This window comes from Mastacembelus armatus, chromosome 8 (genome assembly GCF_900324485.2).
Source record: "Mastacembelus armatus chromosome 8, fMasArm1.2, whole genome shotgun sequence".
Taxonomy (NCBI): Eukaryota; Metazoa; Chordata; class Actinopteri; order Synbranchiformes; family Mastacembelidae; genus Mastacembelus; species Mastacembelus armatus.
In genome coordinates, this window is record NC_046640.1 from 5,893,105 (window position 1) to 5,914,312 (window position 21,208).

Here is a 21,208-nt window from a genome sequence, read left to right on the forward strand (position 1 = left end):
CTGGCTGTAGACTGAGGGGCTACACTGAATGCTGGCCTACTCATCCAGTACAGCAAAAGACTGAACATCTTAAAAGAAACCTGTTTTCAAATGTGTCCATTTGTTTGTTTGGAAGCGAAAAGCAGAAATAAATAATTAATCCTTACCAGACATGCTCTTTACAGAACACTGGCTGTTCTTCCTTTTTCTCTTTGGCACATCTGGCCACCTTGAGGGGGAAGGCAGATGAGGGAGTGAGTGAGGAACAGTGACAATGTTTTTATTAATGAACTTTGTTTCATAGTCAGCTTGTCAGCTTTTGATTTGCTTTACTAATGGCAGTTGCCCCACCACTTAGCTAAAAGACTGTGAGAAACCATTTCATGAACTGCCAAATTCGATGGCATTTATGGTTAGCCAGTTCAGTTCAATTCAATTCAATTTTATCTCTATAGCGCCGAATCACAATACAATCATCTCAAGGCACTTTACAAAAACCAAAACCAAACAAATCTCACTTGGTGACAGTGGAGAGGAAAAACTCCTCTTAACAGAAGAAACCTCCAGCAGAACTGGGCTCAAGAGAGGGGGACTCAGTGCATCGATGGGGGAGTCCTCAGGCAGTCTAGGCCTATAGCAGCATAACTAAGGGATGGTTCAGGGTTACCTGAAGCCAGCCCTAACTATATGCTTTGTCAAAGAGGAAGGTTTTAAGTCTCGCCTTAAAAGTACAGAGAGTGTCTGCCTCCTGAACCCAGGCTGGGAGCTGGTTCCACAGGAGAGGAGCTTGACAGCTAAAGGCTCTGCCTCCCATTCTGCTTTTGGAAACTCTGGGAACCACAAGTAGACCTGCACTCTGAGAGCGCAGTGGTCTATTGGGATAATATGGTGCTATGAGGTCTTTAAGGTATGAAGGAGCGTGATTATGAAGGGATTTGTATGTGAGAAGAAGGATTTTAAATTCTACTCTGTATTTTACAGGGAGCCAATGAAGAGAAGCCAATATAGGAGAAATATGATCTCTCTTGCTAGTTCCTGTCAGGACTCTGGCTGCAGCATTCTGGAAAAATTGTTATTCATGTTGGCAGCAATTACGCCAATCGGATGTCACTAAAATTAATGTTCAGTCGGTGTGTAACTTTGCTAAATTAATGTCGGACTCCGTAGTTTTCTCTGGACCCCTCCCCAATCTGACCAGCGATGACATGTTTAGCCGCATGTCGTCGTTCTATTGCTGGCTGTCTAGGTGGTGTCCAGCAAACGATGTGGGCTTCATGGACAATTGGGCCACTTTCTGGGGAAAACCCGGTCTGGTAGCGAGAGACGGCATCCATCCCACTTTGAATGGTGCAGCTCTCATCTCTAGAAATTTGGCCGAGTTTATTAGCTAACCTAAAGCCTGACAATCCAGAGTGGGGACCAGGATGCAGAGACTCAGTCTAAAACGCCTCTCTGTAGTTTCCTTCGAGCCATCGTCCCCCTAAAACCACATAGAGACTGTGTCTGCCCCTCAAACATATAAATCAAATAAATCAGAAGTTAACAGAAGAGGAGTTATTCATAAAAACTTAATAAAAATGAAGACCACTCCTCTTATTGAACAGAAAAACAGAACTGTCAAATGTGGATTATTAAATATCAGGTCTCTTTCATCTAAATCTCTGTTAGTAAATGATTTGATAACTGATCACCAATTGACTTACTCTGTCTTACTGAAACCTGGTTACAGCAGGATGAATATGTCAGTCTGAATGAATCAACCTCCCTCAGTCATAAAAATTGTCATGTTCCTCGAAGCACAGGTCTAGGTGGAGGAGTAGCTGCAATCTTCCTCTCAAACTTATTGTCAGGATCCTGCTATGGACTTCCTGCCATGGACTTGTATTTTGAAAGACCACACTGGCTATTCGTGTTACCTTGTTTTGATTTTGATTGTTTTCACCCGTGTCTCGTTTTTCCCTCTTAGTTTAAATACCCCTCCTTCTCCCACAGTCTTTGCCAGGTTGTCGTGTCGTCCCAGTCAGTGTTTCTGAGTTGCCAGACATTCCCAGCCCTTTGTTCCTGTCCTACCAGAGTTTTTCCCTGTTTGGATTTTTGCCTTTGTTTGCTAAGTAGCCCTTTTCTTTCTGTTCTCCTCCTAGTCCTCCGTCTTGTCTAGTGTTGTACTCTGTCTCTCCCGAGTTCTGTATCTATGTGTTTGTGTGCCTGAAGTGTCCCGTCTGTGTGTGTGACCCAGGCCATTCCCGAGTCGTGCGTGTGTGTGTGTTAGCATCCCCTGCTGTGTCCCTAGGAGTGTGTGAGACCCAGGCTGGATGCCCTGTGTTCGTGTGCTTGTGTTTGGGTTCCCCTGTGAGTCCCCTAGTGTGTGCGTGACCCAGGGTGGATGTCCCGTGTTCTGTCCTAGTGTCTTCCTCTGAGTTTCCTGTATGAGTCTGTGTCCCCGTGAGTGTGTGTGACCAGACCTTCTCTGAGTTCCTTGTGTGAGTCTGTGTCCCCGTGAGTGTGTGACCAGACCGTATTCTGTGTTCTGAGTCTGTGTCCCCCAGAGTGTGAGTGACCAGACTGTATTCTGTGTATGTGCTTCGGCACCCCCTGAGTTCTGTGTACGTGCTTTGGCACCCCCGAGTCTGTGTAGTCTGAGTTCTGTGTACGTGGTTTCTCTTCCTTCGAGTTCTGTGTTCATGTGTCAGTTTCCGAGCCCTGTGTTTATCTTGTCTGGTTACTGTTCCTGTTTTCCCGAGACCTCAGTTTAAGTTTCTTGTGTTTGTTTCTTTAATAAAACCCTGCCTGCACTGAGTACCAGTCTGTGAGCGTTTTTGGTCTTTTCAAATTAAAACCTCATGGTTTTGACACTTATTATTAAACTTTCATTCTCAGAACAGTTATAACTCATTTGAGAGCCTCACTCTGAGCCTCTCACATCCAAACCGGAAAACACAAAAACCAGTTCTACTTGTCATTTTGTACCGTCCACCTGTCGCTTACTTAGAGTTTTCAACTGAATTCCCTGACTTCCTGTCTGATTTAGTGCTTAGATCAGATAAAGTCATTATAGTTGGAGATTTTAACATTCATGTAGATGTTGAAAATAACAGCCTCAGCACTGCATTTAATTCAATATTAGATTTGCTTTCACTTAAAATGTTAATAAACTAACCCACTGTGTCAATCACACCCTTGATCTTGTTCTGACCTATGGCATCGAAATTGAACTTTTAATAGTGTTTCCCCATAATCCTATTTTGTCAGATCATTCTTTAATAACTTTTGAATTTAAGATAATGGATCATGCAGCATTTGGAAAAAATTTCCACTACAGCAGATGTTTATCTGACAACGCTGTAAATAAATTTAAGAAAATGATTCCATCTTAATTTACATCTATGCCATGTGCCAACACAGTGGAGGGCAGCTGCCTCAATCCCACTCCCTACCAAATTGATCATATTGTTGACAGTGCTGTAGCCTCACTGCATGAAACGCTTGATACTGTGGCCCCTCTGAAAAAGAAGTTAGTGAATCAGAGAAGACTAGCCCCATGGTATAATATACATATTCATACCTTAAAGCGGGCATCGCGAAGGCTGGAAAGGAAGTGGCGTTCCACAAATTTAAAGGAATTTTATCTAGTCTGGAAAAACAGTCTACTAACATATAAAAAAGCTATCCGTAAAGCCAGAACTGCATACTATTCATCACTAATCGAGGAAAATAAGAACAATCCCAGGTTTCTTTTCAGCACTGTAGCCAGGCTGACAAAAAGTCACAGCTCTGTTGAGCCCAGTGTTCCCTTAGCTCTCAGCAGTGATGACTTTATGAGTTTCTTTACAAATAAAATCACAACTATTAGAGATAAAATTCATCAGATGCTTCCTATACCTGCAATAAATGAATCTTCTACTACAGTAGCTCTTGAATCATCTGTAAGACCTTAGTTATGTTTAGACTGCTTCTCTCCCATAGATCTCTCTGAATTCACATCTGTAGTTGCTTCATCTAAATCATCAACGTGTCTCTTAGACCCCGTCCTGACTAGACTGCTTAAGGACACCCTGCCATTAGTTAGCTCACCTTTATTAGACTAAATTTATCTCCAGAACAGGCTATGTACCACATGCCTTTATGACTGCAATAATCAAACCCTTACTCAAAAGCCTAGTCTTGATCCAGGAGTCTTGGCTAATTATAGACCAATATCCAACCTACCATTTATTTCCTAAAATTCTTGAAAAAGCTGTTGCTAAGCAACTATCAGACCACTTACACAGAAATGAACTATTTGAAGATTTTCAATCAGGATTTAGAGCACATCATAGTACAGAAACAGCACTGTTAAAAGTCACCAACGATCTTCTCTTAGCCTCAGATAATGGACTTGTTTCTATACTTGTCCTGCTAGACCTTAGTGCTGCATTTGACGCTATTGACCACAACATCTTATTACAGAGATTGGAGCATGTGACTGGTATCAGAGGAACAGCATTAAAATGGTTCCAATCCTATTTATTGGACAGATTCCAGTTTGTTCATGTCTATGATGAACCTTCCACATGCACAAAAGTTAGTTATGGAGTTCCACAAGGCTCTGTGCTAGGACCGATTCTGCCAATTGCAGCACTAAGGTCTAGCAGGACAAGTACAGACATGAATTCATTGTCTGAGGCTAAGACAATGAAGTGATGACTGAATGAAGACTTTTGACAGTGCTGTTTCTCTACTATGATGTGCTCTAAATCCGGATTAAAAATCTTCAAATACATGGCATGGTTGTTGGTCCAAGACGGGCTGGTCTGAGTATTTCAGAAACTGCTGATCTACTGGGATATTTGTGCACAACCATCTCTAGGATTTACAGAGAATGGTCCAAAAAAGAGAAAACATACAGTGACCAGCAGTTGTGTGTACCAAAAAACCTTGTTGATGTCAGAGGTCAGAGGAGAATGGGCAGACTGGTTCAAGATGATAGAAAAGCAATAGTAACTCAAATAACTACTTTTTACAACCAAGGTATGCAGAGTACCATCTCTGAATGCACCCCACTTCAAACCTTGAAGCAGATGGGCTACAGCAGAAGAAGAAGGACAAGTACAGAGATGAATTCATTGTCTGAGGCTAAGAAAGCAGTTGTCACTCCTATCAGCAAAGAACAGGAAACTCAGACTATAATTTGCACAGGCTCACCAAAATTGGACAATAGAAGATTGGAAAACCATTGCTTGGTCTGACGAGTCTCGAGTTCAGCTGCGACATTGAGATGGTAGGGTCAGAATTTGGCATAAATAGCATGAAGGCATGGTTCCATCCTGCCTTCTATCAATGGTTCAGGCTGCTGGTGTTGGTTGGCCCCTTAGTACCAACTGAGCATCGTTTAAACACCACAGCCTACTTAAGTATTGTTGCTGACCATGTCCATCCCATTTGACCACAATGTACCCATCTTCTGATGGCTATTTGCAGCAGGATAATGCACAAAACTCAAACTGGTTTCTTAAATATGACAATGGGTTCACTGTATTCCAATGGCCTCCACAGTTGCCTGGTATCAATCCAATAGAGCACCTTTGGGATATGGTGGAGCGGGACATGCATATCATGAAGTTGCAGCCAACAAATCTGCAGCGTTATCATGTCAATGTGGAGCAAAATCTCTGAGAAATTTTTCCAACACCTTGCCATGAAGAATTAAGGCAGTTCTAAAGGTAAAAGTGGGTCCAACCTGGTACTAGCAAGGTGTACCTAATGAAGTGGCCAGTGAGTGTGTATATCCAGGCCCTGGTAGTCAACTTTAGCTTTTGTATTAGCTTAATATTAGTGTAACCATTAGTGGATAGCACGTGACTGACCACTTACAAAATCTCAGTCTAAGGTTCAACTGCAGCCAAAAAACAAAAAACAAAAAATGCACCCTGTGCTGAAGTCAAATGGACCTGTCTCAGACAGTTTGTCTTGTTTGATTTGTTGAGTTTGCCTATACACTGCTCAATTGGAGGCAAGTCTGAGTCAGTGTTCTACCTTCATCTTCTTCTTTCTATGCTGCTGACCAGTGGTGTCATTAGGCATAATCATTTGGGACTTTAGATATCTGAAATTGTAGTTCTGACTAGTTGAAAATGTAGTTCATACTAGTCAAAATGTAATTAGAGATATCTTAAATTAAAGTTGTGACTAGATATCTTGAATTAATGTAATTTTAGATATCTAAAATCTAATTATAGATATTAAATTGAAATCAGTTCAAAGTTAAAATGGCTCGCCATAGCTGCTAGATAGTCAACAAAGACATGGAGACTGAATGGACAGTGCCAGGGAAACAAACCCATTTTAGATGGCAATTTAACCTCTGAATATGTTTATAACCTCTGAATATGTTAATAACATTTTTTATTACATTATTTATTATCATGTATTATTCATATAGGTAGGTTAAACATTCCCAACCAACCAATGCCTATCCATCCATCCATCCATTTTCTATACCCGCTTTTCCTGGCTCAGGGTCACGGGGATCTGCTGGAGCCTCTCGGGTGGAAGGCAGGGACAGGTCACCAGTCCATCACAGGGGCCACATGTAGACACACAACCTCACACACTCACACTCACTCCTACGGGCAAATTTTTAGAGTCACCAATCAACCTAACATGCATGTTTTTGGACTGTGGGAGGAAACCGGAGTACCCGGAGTAAACCCACGCAAGCACAGGGAGAACATGCAGACTCCACACAGAAAGGCCGGGGAAGGGAACCCACAACCTGTGAGGAAACAGTGCTAACCACTCAGCCACCATGCTGCCCTCCAATGCCTATCATGCCTAGTAAACATAAGCCCAGTGCAATCATGACTTAGCACCTGATAATTTCTGTTGCTAAAAACGCCCCTGCTGCCTGACTATGTCAATACCCAGCAGTGTGCTTTTTTCTTGTGCCTAAAAATAATTTTTTTTTACTTTCAATCACATATCCAGTTTTACAAATATAGAGATTATTGCGCTTTCAGTGTCTGTAATACTGGAATGCTCAGAACATGAATAAACCTACACCAGTGATTCACACACACTAGCACACAGACAATTCCTTCACTCATCTCTTCCCTCCCTGCTATCTGTTTCAATAATTCTCAGTCCTCCTCCTTTTCTTAGCAGCAGATTTGGATTATTGTGTCTTTTCCCTCCCATTCTTCTACCTACACCTATGGCTGCTTGCTCCACTCCTGTCCCATTCCCATCTCTCTTTCAAAAAAATCAGTTCCTCTCTCTGTCTCTCCCACATTGGTTTCTCCCTATTTCTCCCTCTACTTTCATTCTGTTTTCCCCTCTCCTCTGTCCTTATCAGTTTCCGCTCCTCTCTAAACTCCCAACAGCAGTATTAGATAACACTGCCCTGCTCCCTCCCTCCCTCTCGTTCTTACTGGCTGTCAAATCCGCTTTCCTCTTCCAACCGAAAAAAATATGAAAAAAAAAGCCTCTGATGTCTCTTTCTCAGTACTTGCTGCTCTTCATGGTTGAGCTGACTTATAGATTTTACTGCTGTGCACATGGTCAGGTCCATGCAGAGTGTGGAAATTGTCTAATGTGGTTGGAGATTGCTGTCTGGTCAATTGGCACAGTAGAAAAACCCTCAGTTCTGCCTATATAAAAAAGCATATGTCAGTGTTTGTCAGTTTGTCAATGTTGTCCACAAATTTATAGGATGGACAGATAAAAATTGTCTCTATTTTGTCCAGTACACGTTTAGACAAACACAATAAACAAAATAATCTTTGAGTCGTGAGTCTTGCGTCAAGACATAAAGATCGTAACATCAAAACAACAAAAAGCAAAAACACAAACAAACATACAGCAAGCACAAAAAACACTAACAATGCATCCTACAGGGAAAAGCAAAAAAACATCTAAACAAAAACAAAAACATGTTCTGTGCATTTTGTATAGCTGTATTCTTTCATGTTTGATCACTTGGGGGCAGTAGAAGAAGCTGAAAACACTGACATATTATCACCTTTTAAGGTTATTATTGTAACCATGCCAGCATATTCACACATCCCACAAACATGAAAAAACATTGTTATCCCATTGGAATTTTGATTACATCAACCCAATGGATGTAAAACCAATATTTATTGTAGTTTGTTTCCCACCAAGTTTTTAAGAACAGTTTAGCTGCCAAACGCTCCACCAAATGAATGGCTGGGTGGTTAATGATTGCTCGCTAAGCTGTACTATCCTTACTATTCTTAGTGGAGTACATGTGTCACACTCACTGACACTGATAGTGTCAAACTTGCATCAAAAAAGGCACAATAACAGAAAACAATGCACACAGCTACAAAGCTTTGAATGGTGCCATAATTGAATATAACATCACATATAGTGTCTAGAAATACACCCTAAACGTGTTACAGATGGAACTAATGCTGTGGTTGCAAAGACAGACACAGGGTCCAGTCTATGCTGTAGCTGCATCCTGAGGGCATCAGCTGAAAAATCATCAGCTGGAGGATTGTGTTTGTGCGGTGGGAGCTTCAACAAATGCTTCACTGTTTGCATGGTTCATAGAATCAATAACATGCATTAACAACACTAGACACCCCCCTCACACAAGCACACACACACAATAAAAAAAGAAAGTAATAAAAAGGGGGACACATTTACATCAGCTGTCTAAAATGAACATAATGTACTACTTTGAAGGAAGCTTCCTTATAATTAAATTAGTGAGATGAATGACAGCAGCAAATGATGTTACAAACTTTTACAATCACAAATACCCAGGTTCTCTTTGAGATTTCCAGGTACTTTATCAAACAACTTACTTTAATGATAGTAATTTCAACATCAAATTTGTTCACTACTGTTATCAACTCAAAACTAGAAAATCTGGCCAAAGACAGCGAGGACAATAACACTAACTTAACACAGGCCGGCCCATCTCAGCTGCACTCAGCACAGACATTTTATACTTACACTATCTGTTGTAAACAAGAGGTACGAGGCATGCCATACACCCACTGTCAACACACATAAATAGACACAAATATATTCACGCAAACACACCAACCTGTTGATGCAGTATGGCTGTAAGATATGCATGATGCTCCCTCTGTAGGAATTTCAGAAGAAGAGGCTGTAACCCAGCAGCTCTTTTCTTCACTTTCCAGTCCCCCAGCAGTCTAATTGAGTCAATTAATGGGTCCAATTCAACCTTGTTAGCATGAAAACAGTATAACAACAGTGGGACTTCTTTAAGAGCAAAGAAGTGTTGCTAAGAGTATCTCTCCCTAATCTATAAACCTCGAAGAGGTGGTCCTTAAATCCCCAGGCACTGCCACGCTGATTCAGCTACCCAGTGACATGAGCACTCACTTTGATCCCAGTAAGGTACAGCATAATGAAGCAGAGCCTTGAGCTGCTGCTGCTATCGGCTGGCTCAGATATCTGAGGCAGTAGTAGCTCTCTACCTCAGACTGGCTGCTGGGAGGAATGGCTACTCTGTTTATTTCTCTCTCCCCCCTCCCTCCCTCTTTCCCTTCTAGTTCCTCTCGTCCGGCCTCCCACACCACGTACCCGTCTGTGAATGCATGTGTAGTTCCTCCCCTGGTGACACTCTCTCATCACAATACACCTCATCCTGCTGTGGTCTACCTCGTACAACCCGACCTGCTCTTTGTTTTACTGCATTTATTTTGTATCTCTTCTTCTAACTATCTCACTGATTCACTTTGCTTTCTCCGTCTTCTCTCTGTCAACTGTCGTCTCTGCTGCTATTTTCACATTTGACTTCTGTCACTATCTTTATCCTCCTCAGTTCTGCCTTTCTTCTGTTCTGCTCCCCCAGGAGAAAAGTGAAAGGAAGTGTTGCCTCTCTGCCTCCAAACTCACTTAAGCTTTAATGCTAACTTGATTACATAACAGTGGGCTGATGCGGTCTCCTCAGTGCAACTGAGTGAAGTCTTATGAGGACACAGAGATGCTAGATGTCTCATCAATTGAATTAGACTGCTCTGTGAACTCCTTTTGTTCAAGTGTAATCGTAGCCTATAATTGTGAAGGCCATAGTTAAGACTAGATACAACACTACCTTAAGCAGTGTAAAACCATAGCAACAAGCCATAAAAAGCACCTTTTAATATGTTAACTCCCAAATAAAAGTCTTCATGTTTTAGAGTGGTGTGTGAAAGATCCTGAATGACCTTAGATTTGTTGATTACAACTAGACTAAAACCAAACAAAATACAACAACAAAATTGACTAAAACTTAAGACACATTTTCATCAAAAGACTAAAACTAAATTCCAAATCACTATAATACCCAGAATAAGACACCACTGCAGGAAAATTAAAATGTTGTGTTGTGAGGCTTCAGATGATGTTTTTAGACAGACAGGTCAGTTATCTCCACCAGTGGAGCTGACTTTGTGCATAGCCTCGTTTCGCCTTGTGTATAAATGTGATGTGATTGTGTGCATGATTGTGGGCAATTAGTGTAAAGCACTTTGAGTGCACTTGATTGCAGGAAAGCACTATACAGTCCATTTATGATCATAACTGTGATACTCAACAAATGACTGTAATACTGATATCATGTTAATAATAATATAGTAAATAATTTAGAGCTATTACCTAGCTCGTTGTCGCTCCAACAGCCTCATTGCTGATTACCACTGACAATAAAACAGAAGAAAAAAGAAGCCACAGTAGTAACTAGCTATTTAGCTACTACCACAGTGCATGGCCACTAACACAAAGCAAAATCATGTCAGAGGAGACTACAGATGGGTCTGAGACTGTCTACTCAGATTTGAAAAAACTTAGCTCTCCAGTGTGGGGAGAGTCTTTTTGATTAGGTACAAAAGATGAGGTGCAAGAGACCCAAGTCTGCAGGAGGTGTGTGGTACAGAGAGCAATGTGCAGTTAGTTTGCTAGCCCTGAAACAAAAAATATTACATTAGTTGTGTTTTAGTTGTGTAAAAGCTAAGTTATCATGGTGTTGAACTTGGCAGTATTTTCTCTCTACTTCTAGACAGTGTCAAAGAAGCATGGGAGAGCCAGGGATTCAAGTTAGCTACCACTGGCTACGAAAAGAATAGCAGGATGATGCTATCAATAAATCATTGGCCCACTTCATAGCAAAGGATATGATGTTCTTTAGAGTTTCACCATCCTTCAGGTAACCAGTAGCCTACAGTGGCCCTGTTGGTTGGTTGCTAATAAAGGCTGGGCTGGGGTGGGTTGGAAATACTGTGCGTTTAACTGCAACCTAAAAATGCAAAGAGAGTAACACAGTGTGATTATTCACTGGCAACAAAATCCTTGATAAAGAAGGTATTTAAAGGAAAAACTCAATCTCCTCTATAAGATGGGGTAAAAGTGCAGCAGTAAGATTGGAAGGTATATAGAGTCTTGAGGATTGTTAATCCGGCTAGCATTACATTTGGTAAACATTTCATACCCTTTGCTCCTTTAAAAAAAATAAAAGGCTCATAGATCGTGCTTACCTGAGAAACACGGTGGAATCACAAAACCTAAATAAACACACAGTCCTCCAGGATTTATTTTTTTTGGTTCTGTATGCATTCATCAAGAATAATTTAGCTGTCAGAGAGCATGTCATTCTTATTCAGATGGTGAATATTTCATTTTATTTTTATCTTGCCTCTTTGTCATCTTTCATTCCTCCCCTTTTATTTCCTCTGCTCCTCTGGCTTTTGCTAACATCTAATCCACTTTACTGACAATGTCACCCTTTTGTCATGTCTCAACCAAACACTGGCAATTTTAGCAACACCTCAAGGTATATTCCACAGTGTCAGCAATCTGTCAGACGCCTTGCTAACTGAAGAGTAGAGAACAAAATTGAAAATTTTGTATTAAACCATGTCATCTAGCTGCTTTTGACTTCTACTTTTAAGCAAATGCCCTGATCAAAAGTGACCATTGTTCAGTGTGCTGCCAAATCACGACTGTTTTTTGACACACAATGTCAAAGCAGAGACTGAGTGGATTTCAAATATATTTTTTCAAGATGTAAAACCTAAATATTCAGTGCAGACACTCAGAATATTCACATAGTGGATGCAAACATCTTGTTTTTCGGTTACAAGTCCTCAAAACTGGCTTTGGTTTATACTTTGGTCCTTCCTGAATGTTTTAATCTTTTTGTCTAACCTGTGTAAGTTCAACTGCTTAGGTGAAAGTTTTGACTTTGACAGGAAGTTCATGAGGATAAAAAAGCAGTAAAAGGACATAGTTTTACAATTCTTGCTGAGATGAGAAAATCACTTATGTCTGAATTGCAAATTTGAAGCTTGAGCAATGGTTAACATGAAGACTGGAAGCAGGCAGAAATAGTATGTTCAGATGTAGAGTGCTATTTTTACTTTATTATTTTTATACATTGAATGAATGAGAAATAGTTTTAAGTGTCAGTAGGGCAGGCTAGCTGTGTCTCTATTTCCAGTCTTTGCATTATGCTAAGCTAACTGGTTACTTGCTATAGTTACATATTTATTGCTGTGTAAGAAAATAAAATTTTTGAAATATCAGTTTCTTTAAGGGTTTATCATTAGATTTCTTTGAAGTTAACAGCAGCTGTTATAAGGTTTTTGAATTGTGTCACTGTGGCAGTGATTCACAAACTTTCTACAAGGTGCCCATTTAAAACCATTTATACTCTATAGTATTTTTTTCACATTTTACTTTGATGTGTCAGATGAAATTTCACACCACTGTCTTGTAGACAGTGTGGACTTTTGTGTAAGCCCATTTGTGTGAGTTTTTTTTAATGAGAAATCTGTTTTTTACAAGATTAAAACTTTTAAAAATGCCGGTTGGTGGTGCTGCATTGGCTCAGTGTTTAATGAATCAATGTAAATGTATGGCACTTGTGGTTCCTATTGTACCAACTCCGAAGTCACAAAACGAGAAACCTTTACCAATGGTTCTAAGAAATATGAAAAAGTTCTTCCAGTCCATAAGTGCCTCATGTTATGCCGTCAGTACTCAATCATAACCCACGCCCCCCACCTGCAACAGCTATGCCACCTCCCACTTTAGGAAGCACTGTACTAAGGAAATATGAGGCTTTATTTAAAAGACTAAACAATTGAGCAGCTGTCCGTTATATCATAAGCTGATACAGTAGCATATTTGTAAAAGGGCATGTAAAAGCTTTTCAAAGGCTAAAAAAATATCTCTGCTGAAATCACTGGGATTATCCAAGCTTGGCTTTAAGACTCAGAACGCCTGCATTACAAACTACGGAAGCTGTGATACTGTCCTAGGAGATGCAGCCACTCAGGATGTTCTCCATGGTACAGCTGACAAATGGCCTTAAAATCTGTTGGACTGAGCCAAACGTCCGGGGCTGCCGTAGATAACAGATTCACCAGACAACAGATTCATAATCACACACAGTTCCTGAGTGTGATCCCATGACAGATTCTCTGTCTTGAGGAAATTAAAAGCACTGCAGCAATGTTCTGCTCTGGCCTCTGTTAATGGAGGAATGTTTGCCTGTAATCCACCACCACCTGCTTGGTCTTACTGATGTTAAGGGAGAGGTTATCTCGCTGGCACAGCTGTGCCAGATCTTTTTACGTCGAGATTGAACTGACTGTGACGATGCAGACATGTGTAGCCTTGCTCACAGTCACATGTCCAAAACAAAGAACGAGCGCAGAAAACAAGAGATTTTCATGTAGTTAATTTTTTATAGTTGATGCGGCTTAAGGAGAACACATGCTCTCATTTGATAGATAACTCTCACACTAAAATTGAATGACATTGTGACATTATAGCTCGCTGAGGAGAAACCCTGCAACCCTGACCGTGTTATGTCACACTGCTATCACATGAAGCCAGGGGTTAGGTCAGACACACATAGGATTTGTGTGTGTTTCACAAGGGCTAATGTAGTCCTCTGACCAAGAAAAGTCGAGATGAACTTTCCTGGCTTCTAATGACAAGTTTGACAATTTCTATAGTGTGCTCTAATACAAGCCAAGAGCAGTCTTTCAAGCATAACCCTCAACATGATGTGGGGTAAAGGAATGATGTTGGGAGCTGTCAGTATGTACATCTCAAAAGTATTGAAAGTAAATTATGGTCAGAGGTTAAAAGTGTGTTTGTGTCCCTCTGTCAAGTCATCATAACAGTGCATATTAATTTAGACTGTCCTTCCCCATGACACACGCATCAAATTCAGCAGGTCAAATGGCCAAGGAGTTGTAAAGAAATGCACAGCTGCTGTGTTTGTGCCTGTGCTGCTGCAGCTAATAAACCCAATGTACATCTACACAAGTGTTAACTGGGAGCAAGTCTCGTTGAGAAAGGAAGAATGGGCTTTTGGCTCTTTAACAGAAATAAAATCAGCTCAGTTCTCGGGGGAGAAACAACACACATTACTGTGGTCCCTGAATTCAAAAGGAGCCCTCGCTTTCATTTCTTTGGTTTATTCTAAACCGGTGATTTCATAATCCAGTCATTGTTTACAGATGTTAACAGCTACCATTGATCAAAGTTGGTTCCTTTCATTAAGATTCATATTGTTCTCAACAATAAGAAACAAATAATGAACTGACTGACCACAGAACCAATCTGATGATGGTTAACACACCTATCTTTGCTTCTCTTACATAGGGACAGTGGAAGCACTTCTATACATGTTCTACTAAAAATGGGCTGAAGGATATGCAGACAATGCACACCAAAATAAGATGGCGACAAAGTAAGGAACATCATGTGCCACCCAAGGAAAAACTGTGAAAAAAGGGACATAAAATCAGAGTTAGAGAATAAAGTAAACATGAAGTCTGCACATAGAAACAGGTCATCTACAAATCTGGCATTTAAAATCTCTGTGCTGTTACTGTATATGCAGACCTCCTGTTTTCTCTGACCTTCTAGTATGAAAAAAGCTTTGTTGTTTAGTGTATTTGGCTGAACAACATAAAAAAGTGAAAAAGTGTGTGACTACTTTACAAAAATAGGACCAAGAATGGGGAATACACTACATATAGGGCCTGATTTATGAAAGGTTTGTGTGTACAAATACGTGCAAACTAATCTCCTGAGGGTGTGCACTGAGGATTATGTCTTTCAAATGAGCAAATAGCTGTCATGAGGCAGCAGTACTGGTCCTCCCAGTTACCTTGTCTCCGTTCCCTTTCTTCCTCAGCGTGTGTTGTGCTGTCTCCGCTGTGCGTATTGTCCACAGGTGTGCCACGGGACAACGGTAGCTGCTGATGAGCATCATCTGGTTCCAATTACTCACCGTCTATAATAAAAGCTCTGGTTCATCTCTCCCTCATCACCAGTTTGTCCTGCTAACTACACACGGTAGCATCTCGCCTGTTTCACTCATTTAAGAGAAACCAAACGAATACTTACCTGTTCTCTGTTTCTTCAGGTTCCTGTACATCAGCAGTTACCTGTGATGCACCTGACCCTGTTTTCCTCCAGCCGAGTTGCTTGCTTCACTGAGGGCACGCTGCCCTGAACAAGCCGTACATCGCAGCGTACTTCAGCGAGGGATGATCCAGAGTTGCCCTGGAGTGTTTTGTGTTTTGGATTGATCTCCAGTGATTTTTTTGTTGTTTAAACAAACTGTGATTCACCATTTGAATCTGTCCTTGGGTCCTCTCTTATCTCGTCATAACTGATGTAACAGAGCGAACTGGACATATGTACCCAGCGGATTCCCAGCCCGACACACACCTGGACAGCAGTGCCCTGCACGAGGCGTTATCCCGGCAAGGGGTCTTGCATGACCACATGGTTAAGATGAACCAGGAAATGGCTATGCACATGACACAACTTATGGATCAGGTGCAGACACTAACCATGCAGCTCCTGCAGTGTCTGCTGACACATTGCAGACGGCCTCGCCACCTAACCCTACGCACGATCACCACCCCCGCCTATGCACCAGTCTGACCTGCACGTCAGGTATCCTGAACCGTATCAAGGGAACCCTGGAAACTGCGGAGAATTTCTTCTTCAATGTTCGAACATTTTTGAAATGCGACTCCGGACCTACTCCACAGATAAGTGCAAGACTTCTTTTATGGTTGGACTGTTACGGGGAAGGTCGCTCATGTGGGCGGAGGCAGAATCTTCTTCCAGACCTTTAACTGAGGCAAGTGAGGCCTGCAGTTCTTTGGATGTTGTTGTGGGGTCTTTTGTGACCTCTTGAATGAGTCGTCGCTGTGCTCTTGGGGTAATTTTGGTCGGCCAGCCACTCCTGGGAAGGTTCTCCACTGTTCCATGTTTTCGCCATTTGTAGATAATGGCTCTCACTGTGGTTCGCTGCAGTCCCAAAGCTTTAGAAATGGCTTTATAACCTTTTCCAGACTGATAGATGTCAATTACTTTCTTTATCATTTGTTTTTGAATTTCTTTGGATGTCGGCATGATGCCAGGCTTTTGAAGATCTTCTGGTCTACTTCACTTTGTCAGGCAGGTCCTATTTAAGTGATTTGTTGATTGCAAACAGGTGTGGCAGTAATCAGCCCTGGGTGTAGCTAGAGGAATTGAACTAAGGTGTGATAAACCACAGTTAAGTTATGTTTTAACATGAGGGGCAAACACTTTTTCACACAGGGCCATGTAGTTTTGGATTTTGTTTTCCCTTAACTAATATGACACTCGCCCAGTTCCTCAAGGTTTTCAGTCAGTTTTTTAACTGTCCTGATTACGCTGGAGAGGCTGACACAGGGCTACTCGCCATTCGCTAGGGAAACAGGAGTGTGGTGGATTACCCCATTATTGAAGGAATTGTTTAAACGAGGACTCTCAGAGCAACTCAAAGATGAAGTACCCTGGAGGGACCAAGCTCCCGATTTCCCATCTTCTATAGACCAGGTGATTCTCCTGTATGGTTGAATTCGGGAGAGGCGACAAGAGAGAGGCAAGTTGGAATGGGCTCTTCCGGCCCCATCTACCCTGGAATCCACAACACGACAGCCAGCTCCCAGGTCCTTCCCGACCGCAACTACTACCTCAACGGAACTGGAAGAACCCATGCAGCTGGGTCATGCAGGTCTGAACCCCCAAAGAGCGGCGGCAGTGATACAGGGGGGATTGTGTCTATACTGTGGCGAGTTGGGTCACATGCTTAAAATTTGCCCACAATGGCCAAAAAACAGGCCGCCTCATCAGTAAGCCTGGGGGTGCTGGTGAGTCGGGTGTTGGACCGCACCGAATACCCCAGATAAATTTGTAAGCCGTCCTCATGGTTGACCAGAGGACATTTCCCGTGTCAAACTGTCGATTCGGGTGCGGGCGACAACTTTTTAGATGCAGAGTTGGCGCGTCAGATCGGAGTGTCTTTACGTCTCCTACCTTCACCTTTGAGAGCCGACACCCTAGATGGCCATCTGCTCATCCGCGTCACACAGACTACAATTCCCCTGACTTTAACCCTCTTGGGTAACCACCAAGAGGAAATTACTTTTAAAATTATTCCTAACCACAATCAGCCCTGGTGTTGGGTCTTCCCTGGCTGCAATGCCATAACCCTCGCATTAATTGGGCTACCGGAGAGATCACAGAGTGGAGTCAGCGTTGCAATGTCACCTGCCTCCAGGCAGGGCTGACCCCCACTCTTAACCAGAGTTGTTCCGTTGAGAAAACAACTGAATTAACAGGTGTCCCAGAGTGCTATCATGACATGGTGCAAGTTTTCAGCAAAGAAAAGGCCCTATTGTTACCCCCGCACCGGCCCTTTAACTGCCCCATTGATTTCCTCCCAGGTGCTTCGCTTCCTTCCTGATTGACGGGTACCCTGCATTAGGATTTATACGGCCCTCATCGTCCTCAGTGAGGTCCGTTTTTTTCTTTGTTGAGAGGAAACCGCTATTCACTTTCCCTGCTTTCTTCAGCATTCGAGCTGCTACAGGGAGCGACTATTTTTACAAAACTCGACCTCCGCAACACTTATTATTTTATTTGGATCCGGGAGGGCACTGAATGGAAAAAAACCCCTCTAGGGCATTTTGAATATTTGGTGATGCCGTTCGGCCACCGTTTTCCACTCAATGATAAACGATGTCCTCAGAGATTTTTTAAACAAATATGTTTTTGTTTATTTGGACGACATCCTGATTTTCTCGCAGTCTCACATGTTCCTGAATTTTTACCGCCGCTTCGTTCATGGGTTCTGCAGCATGGCCCAGCCCCTTACCTGGCTCACATCCCCCAAAGTGCCATTCATCTGGCTTCTGGAGGCGCAGTCGGCTTTTACTAAGCTAAAGGCACGCTTCACCTCGGCTCCTATCCTCCTGCAACCAGACCCACAGTGGCAGTTCATTGTACAGGTCAATGCCGCCGATGTAGGAGTCGGGGCTATTCTATCCCAACGCGCGGAGTCTGATAACAAGTTGCATCCCTATGCCTTCTTCTCCCGGCGTCTATCCCGGGCCAAGCGCCACTATGACGTGAGCAATAAGGAACTCCTCACTATTAAACTAGCCCTAGAAGAATGGAGGCACTGGTTGGATGGAGCGGAACATCCATTTATAGTTTGGACTGACCATAAGAACCTAGCCTACCTGCAGTCGCCCAGGCAGTTAAATGCTCGACAGGTGCGGTGACCTTTGATTTTTAACTGATTCCAGTTTTCGGTCACCTACCGCCCAGAGTCACGCAACACCAAGCCCGATGCCCTCTCCCGCCACTTCGCCCCCACAGAGTCAGATCCCGAGCTTGCATCCATTCTGCCTCCCAGCAGCGGGAAGTGGATAGCGGTAGCAGCAGTCACCTGGGAAATCAAGAACCAAGTACAACAAGCTCAGAGTAATGAACCAGACCCAGGCACTGGCCCAAGTAACAGACTCTTTGTACCCAACTCTGTCTGATCACAGGTTCTCCAGTGGGCCCATAGAACCAAGCTCGCCTGCAAGGAATCGCTTGCACCAAGGACCTGGTACAGCAAAGATTCTGAAGGCCATCCCTAGACCAGGACATCCGGGCCTTTGTGCAGTATGCGCGCAAGGGAAGGCGTCACACCAACCAGCACCCGGACTACTTCAACCGTTGCCAATACCTTCAAGGCCCCGGTCGCACATAGCCCTCAACTTCCCCCTCTCAAGGTATTACCATTATCCTAACCATAATAGACAGGTTTTCCAAATTCGCACACTTCATTCCCCTTCCCAAGCTTCCCACTGCTCTTGAGACTGCCCACTTATTAACCCAGCATGTGTTCCGGCTACATGGAATTCCACGGGACATAGTGTCCAACCGAGGTCGCCAATTTACCTCCCAAGTCTGGAGGGCTTTCTGTGAGAACCTGGGGGCAACGGTGAGCTTATCTTCTGGTTTCCACCCCCAAACCAATGGGCAGACCAAACGAGTAAACCAGAACCTGGAAGTAGCTCTGCGTTGTGTCACTGTGTCTTGTCTCACCTCCTGGAGTAAGTACCTGCCTTGGGTTGAATATGCTCACAATACGCAACTAAGTTCTGCTACTGGATTAATCCCCTTTGAGGCCTCCTTAGGTTATCAGCCCCCGTTGTTTGACACCCAGGAACAGGAAGTGGCAGTCCCGTCACTCCAACACCATCACCGTCGCTGCCGTTGGGTGTGGAGACACACAGACAGCTCTTCAGGGAGCTGTAGAGCAAAACCGGCAATTGGCTGACCGCCGGAGGTCCCCAGCCCCATCTTACCAACCGGAGCAGTCGGTATGGCTATCAACTTGAAACATCCCACTTAAGACTGAGCCTCGTAAACTCTCCCCCGGTACATTGGACCCTTCCCTGTAGAGAGACTCATCAACCCCACAGCAGTCCGGCTCCGCCTCCCGCCCCATATGAGAATTCACCCAGTTTTCCAGCTGGGTCCCAGCTGAAACCAGTGTCTGCGAGCCCATTGAACCCCCCAGCCAACCCAACACCACCTCCCCGGCTCATCGATGATGCCCCCCCCGAGAGGAGCACTCTTGGGTGTCTGCCATTTTAGACCCTACCCTGGTGAAGGAAGACCAGAGACTGGAGACACCCTGACAAGCCTGGGGGTCGCTGAGTGGCGACTGTAAGGGAGGGGGTACGGTCATGAGGCGGCAGTACTGGTCCTCCCAGTCACCTTGTGTCTCCATTCCCTTTCTACCTAAGCGTGTGTTGTGCTGTCTCCACTGTGCGTATTATCCAAAGGTGTGCCACGGGAGAACGGTAGCTGCTGATGAGCATCACCTGGTTCCAATTACTCACCGTCTATAATAAAAGCTCTGGTTCATCTCTCCCTCATCACCAGTTCGTCCTGCTAACTACACACGGTAGCATCTCGCCTGTTTCACTCATTTAAGAGAAACCTATCAAACAAATACATCAAAACTGTTCTCTGTTTCTTCAGGTTCCTGACCCTGTTTTCCTTGAGTCGAGTAGCTTGCTTCGCTGAGGGCACGCTGCCCTGAACAAGCCGTACATTGCAGCGTACTTCAGCGAGGGAGGGCCCCGAGTTGCCCTGGAGTGTTTTGTGTTTTGGATTGATCTCCAGTGATTTTTTGTTGTTTAAACAAACTCTGGTTCACTATTTGAATCTGTCCTTGGGTCCTCTCTCATCTCGTCATAACTGACATAACAAATAGCATAGAGGTGGATTTTGCACCTTTGCTTTAAAAAAATATGCAAAGTGAGGTGTTTTTAGCTGAGTGTGCAATATACATGTAGGAGAAAATGCAAACTCCAACAGCTGTTACTTCACTGTAACACGAACTCCATGGCAGTCCCTTTTTAAACCTGTAGTCTCTTCCAATTAGGCTTAACCAATTACTTAAATGAAAAAATATATATACATAAAATTCAGTTACTAACATATATAAAGCTCCCTAGATCCATATGTTATGAAAAAAAACCCCCAAAACACTCAAACCAGTTATTTTTAGCAAAAATTAACCAAAAACATACTCATGCAGGTCATGTGAGAAAGAAAGCCCATGGGTGTGAAACTGTATGTCTGGAAGTTACTTCCCTGTCTTTCTAAACAAACTACACTACCAGTCAAAAGTTTGGGCACACTTTACAACTGAATTGAATGTCCATCACAGGGCCATGTGATGGACTGGTGACCTGTCCAGGGTGTACCCCTGCCTTCCACCCAAAAGAGATGGGATAGGTTCCAGCAGATCCCCGTTGACCCTGGTTAAGGAATAAGCGGGTATAGATACTATAGCACTTTTCACCAAGTAAGCCTCTCTGCAAAGTTAAGATTAATGTATGTGAATGTGAAAACATCC

General features: G+C 43.1%; 1 protein-coding gene across 3 annotated transcripts in view; it reads right to left on the reverse strand.

Annotated features, from left to right (window-relative positions):
- LOC113140874 (thyroid hormone receptor alpha) overlaps nucleotides 1-21,208 on the reverse strand; it is a 72,906-nt gene that overhangs the window by 16,567 nt on the left and 35,131 nt on the right. For 2 of the 3 annotated variants that reach the window (XM_026324952.1, XM_026324954.1), the window contains one exon: nucleotides 147-208. In XM_026324952.1, the coding sequence (XP_026180737.1) occupies nucleotides 147-208 (62 nt within the window). Of the gene's footprint in view, nucleotides 1-146; nucleotides 209-9,034; nucleotides 9,100-21,208 lie in introns of those variants that run through there. The other variant, XM_026324955.1, reaches the window with a different exon arrangement.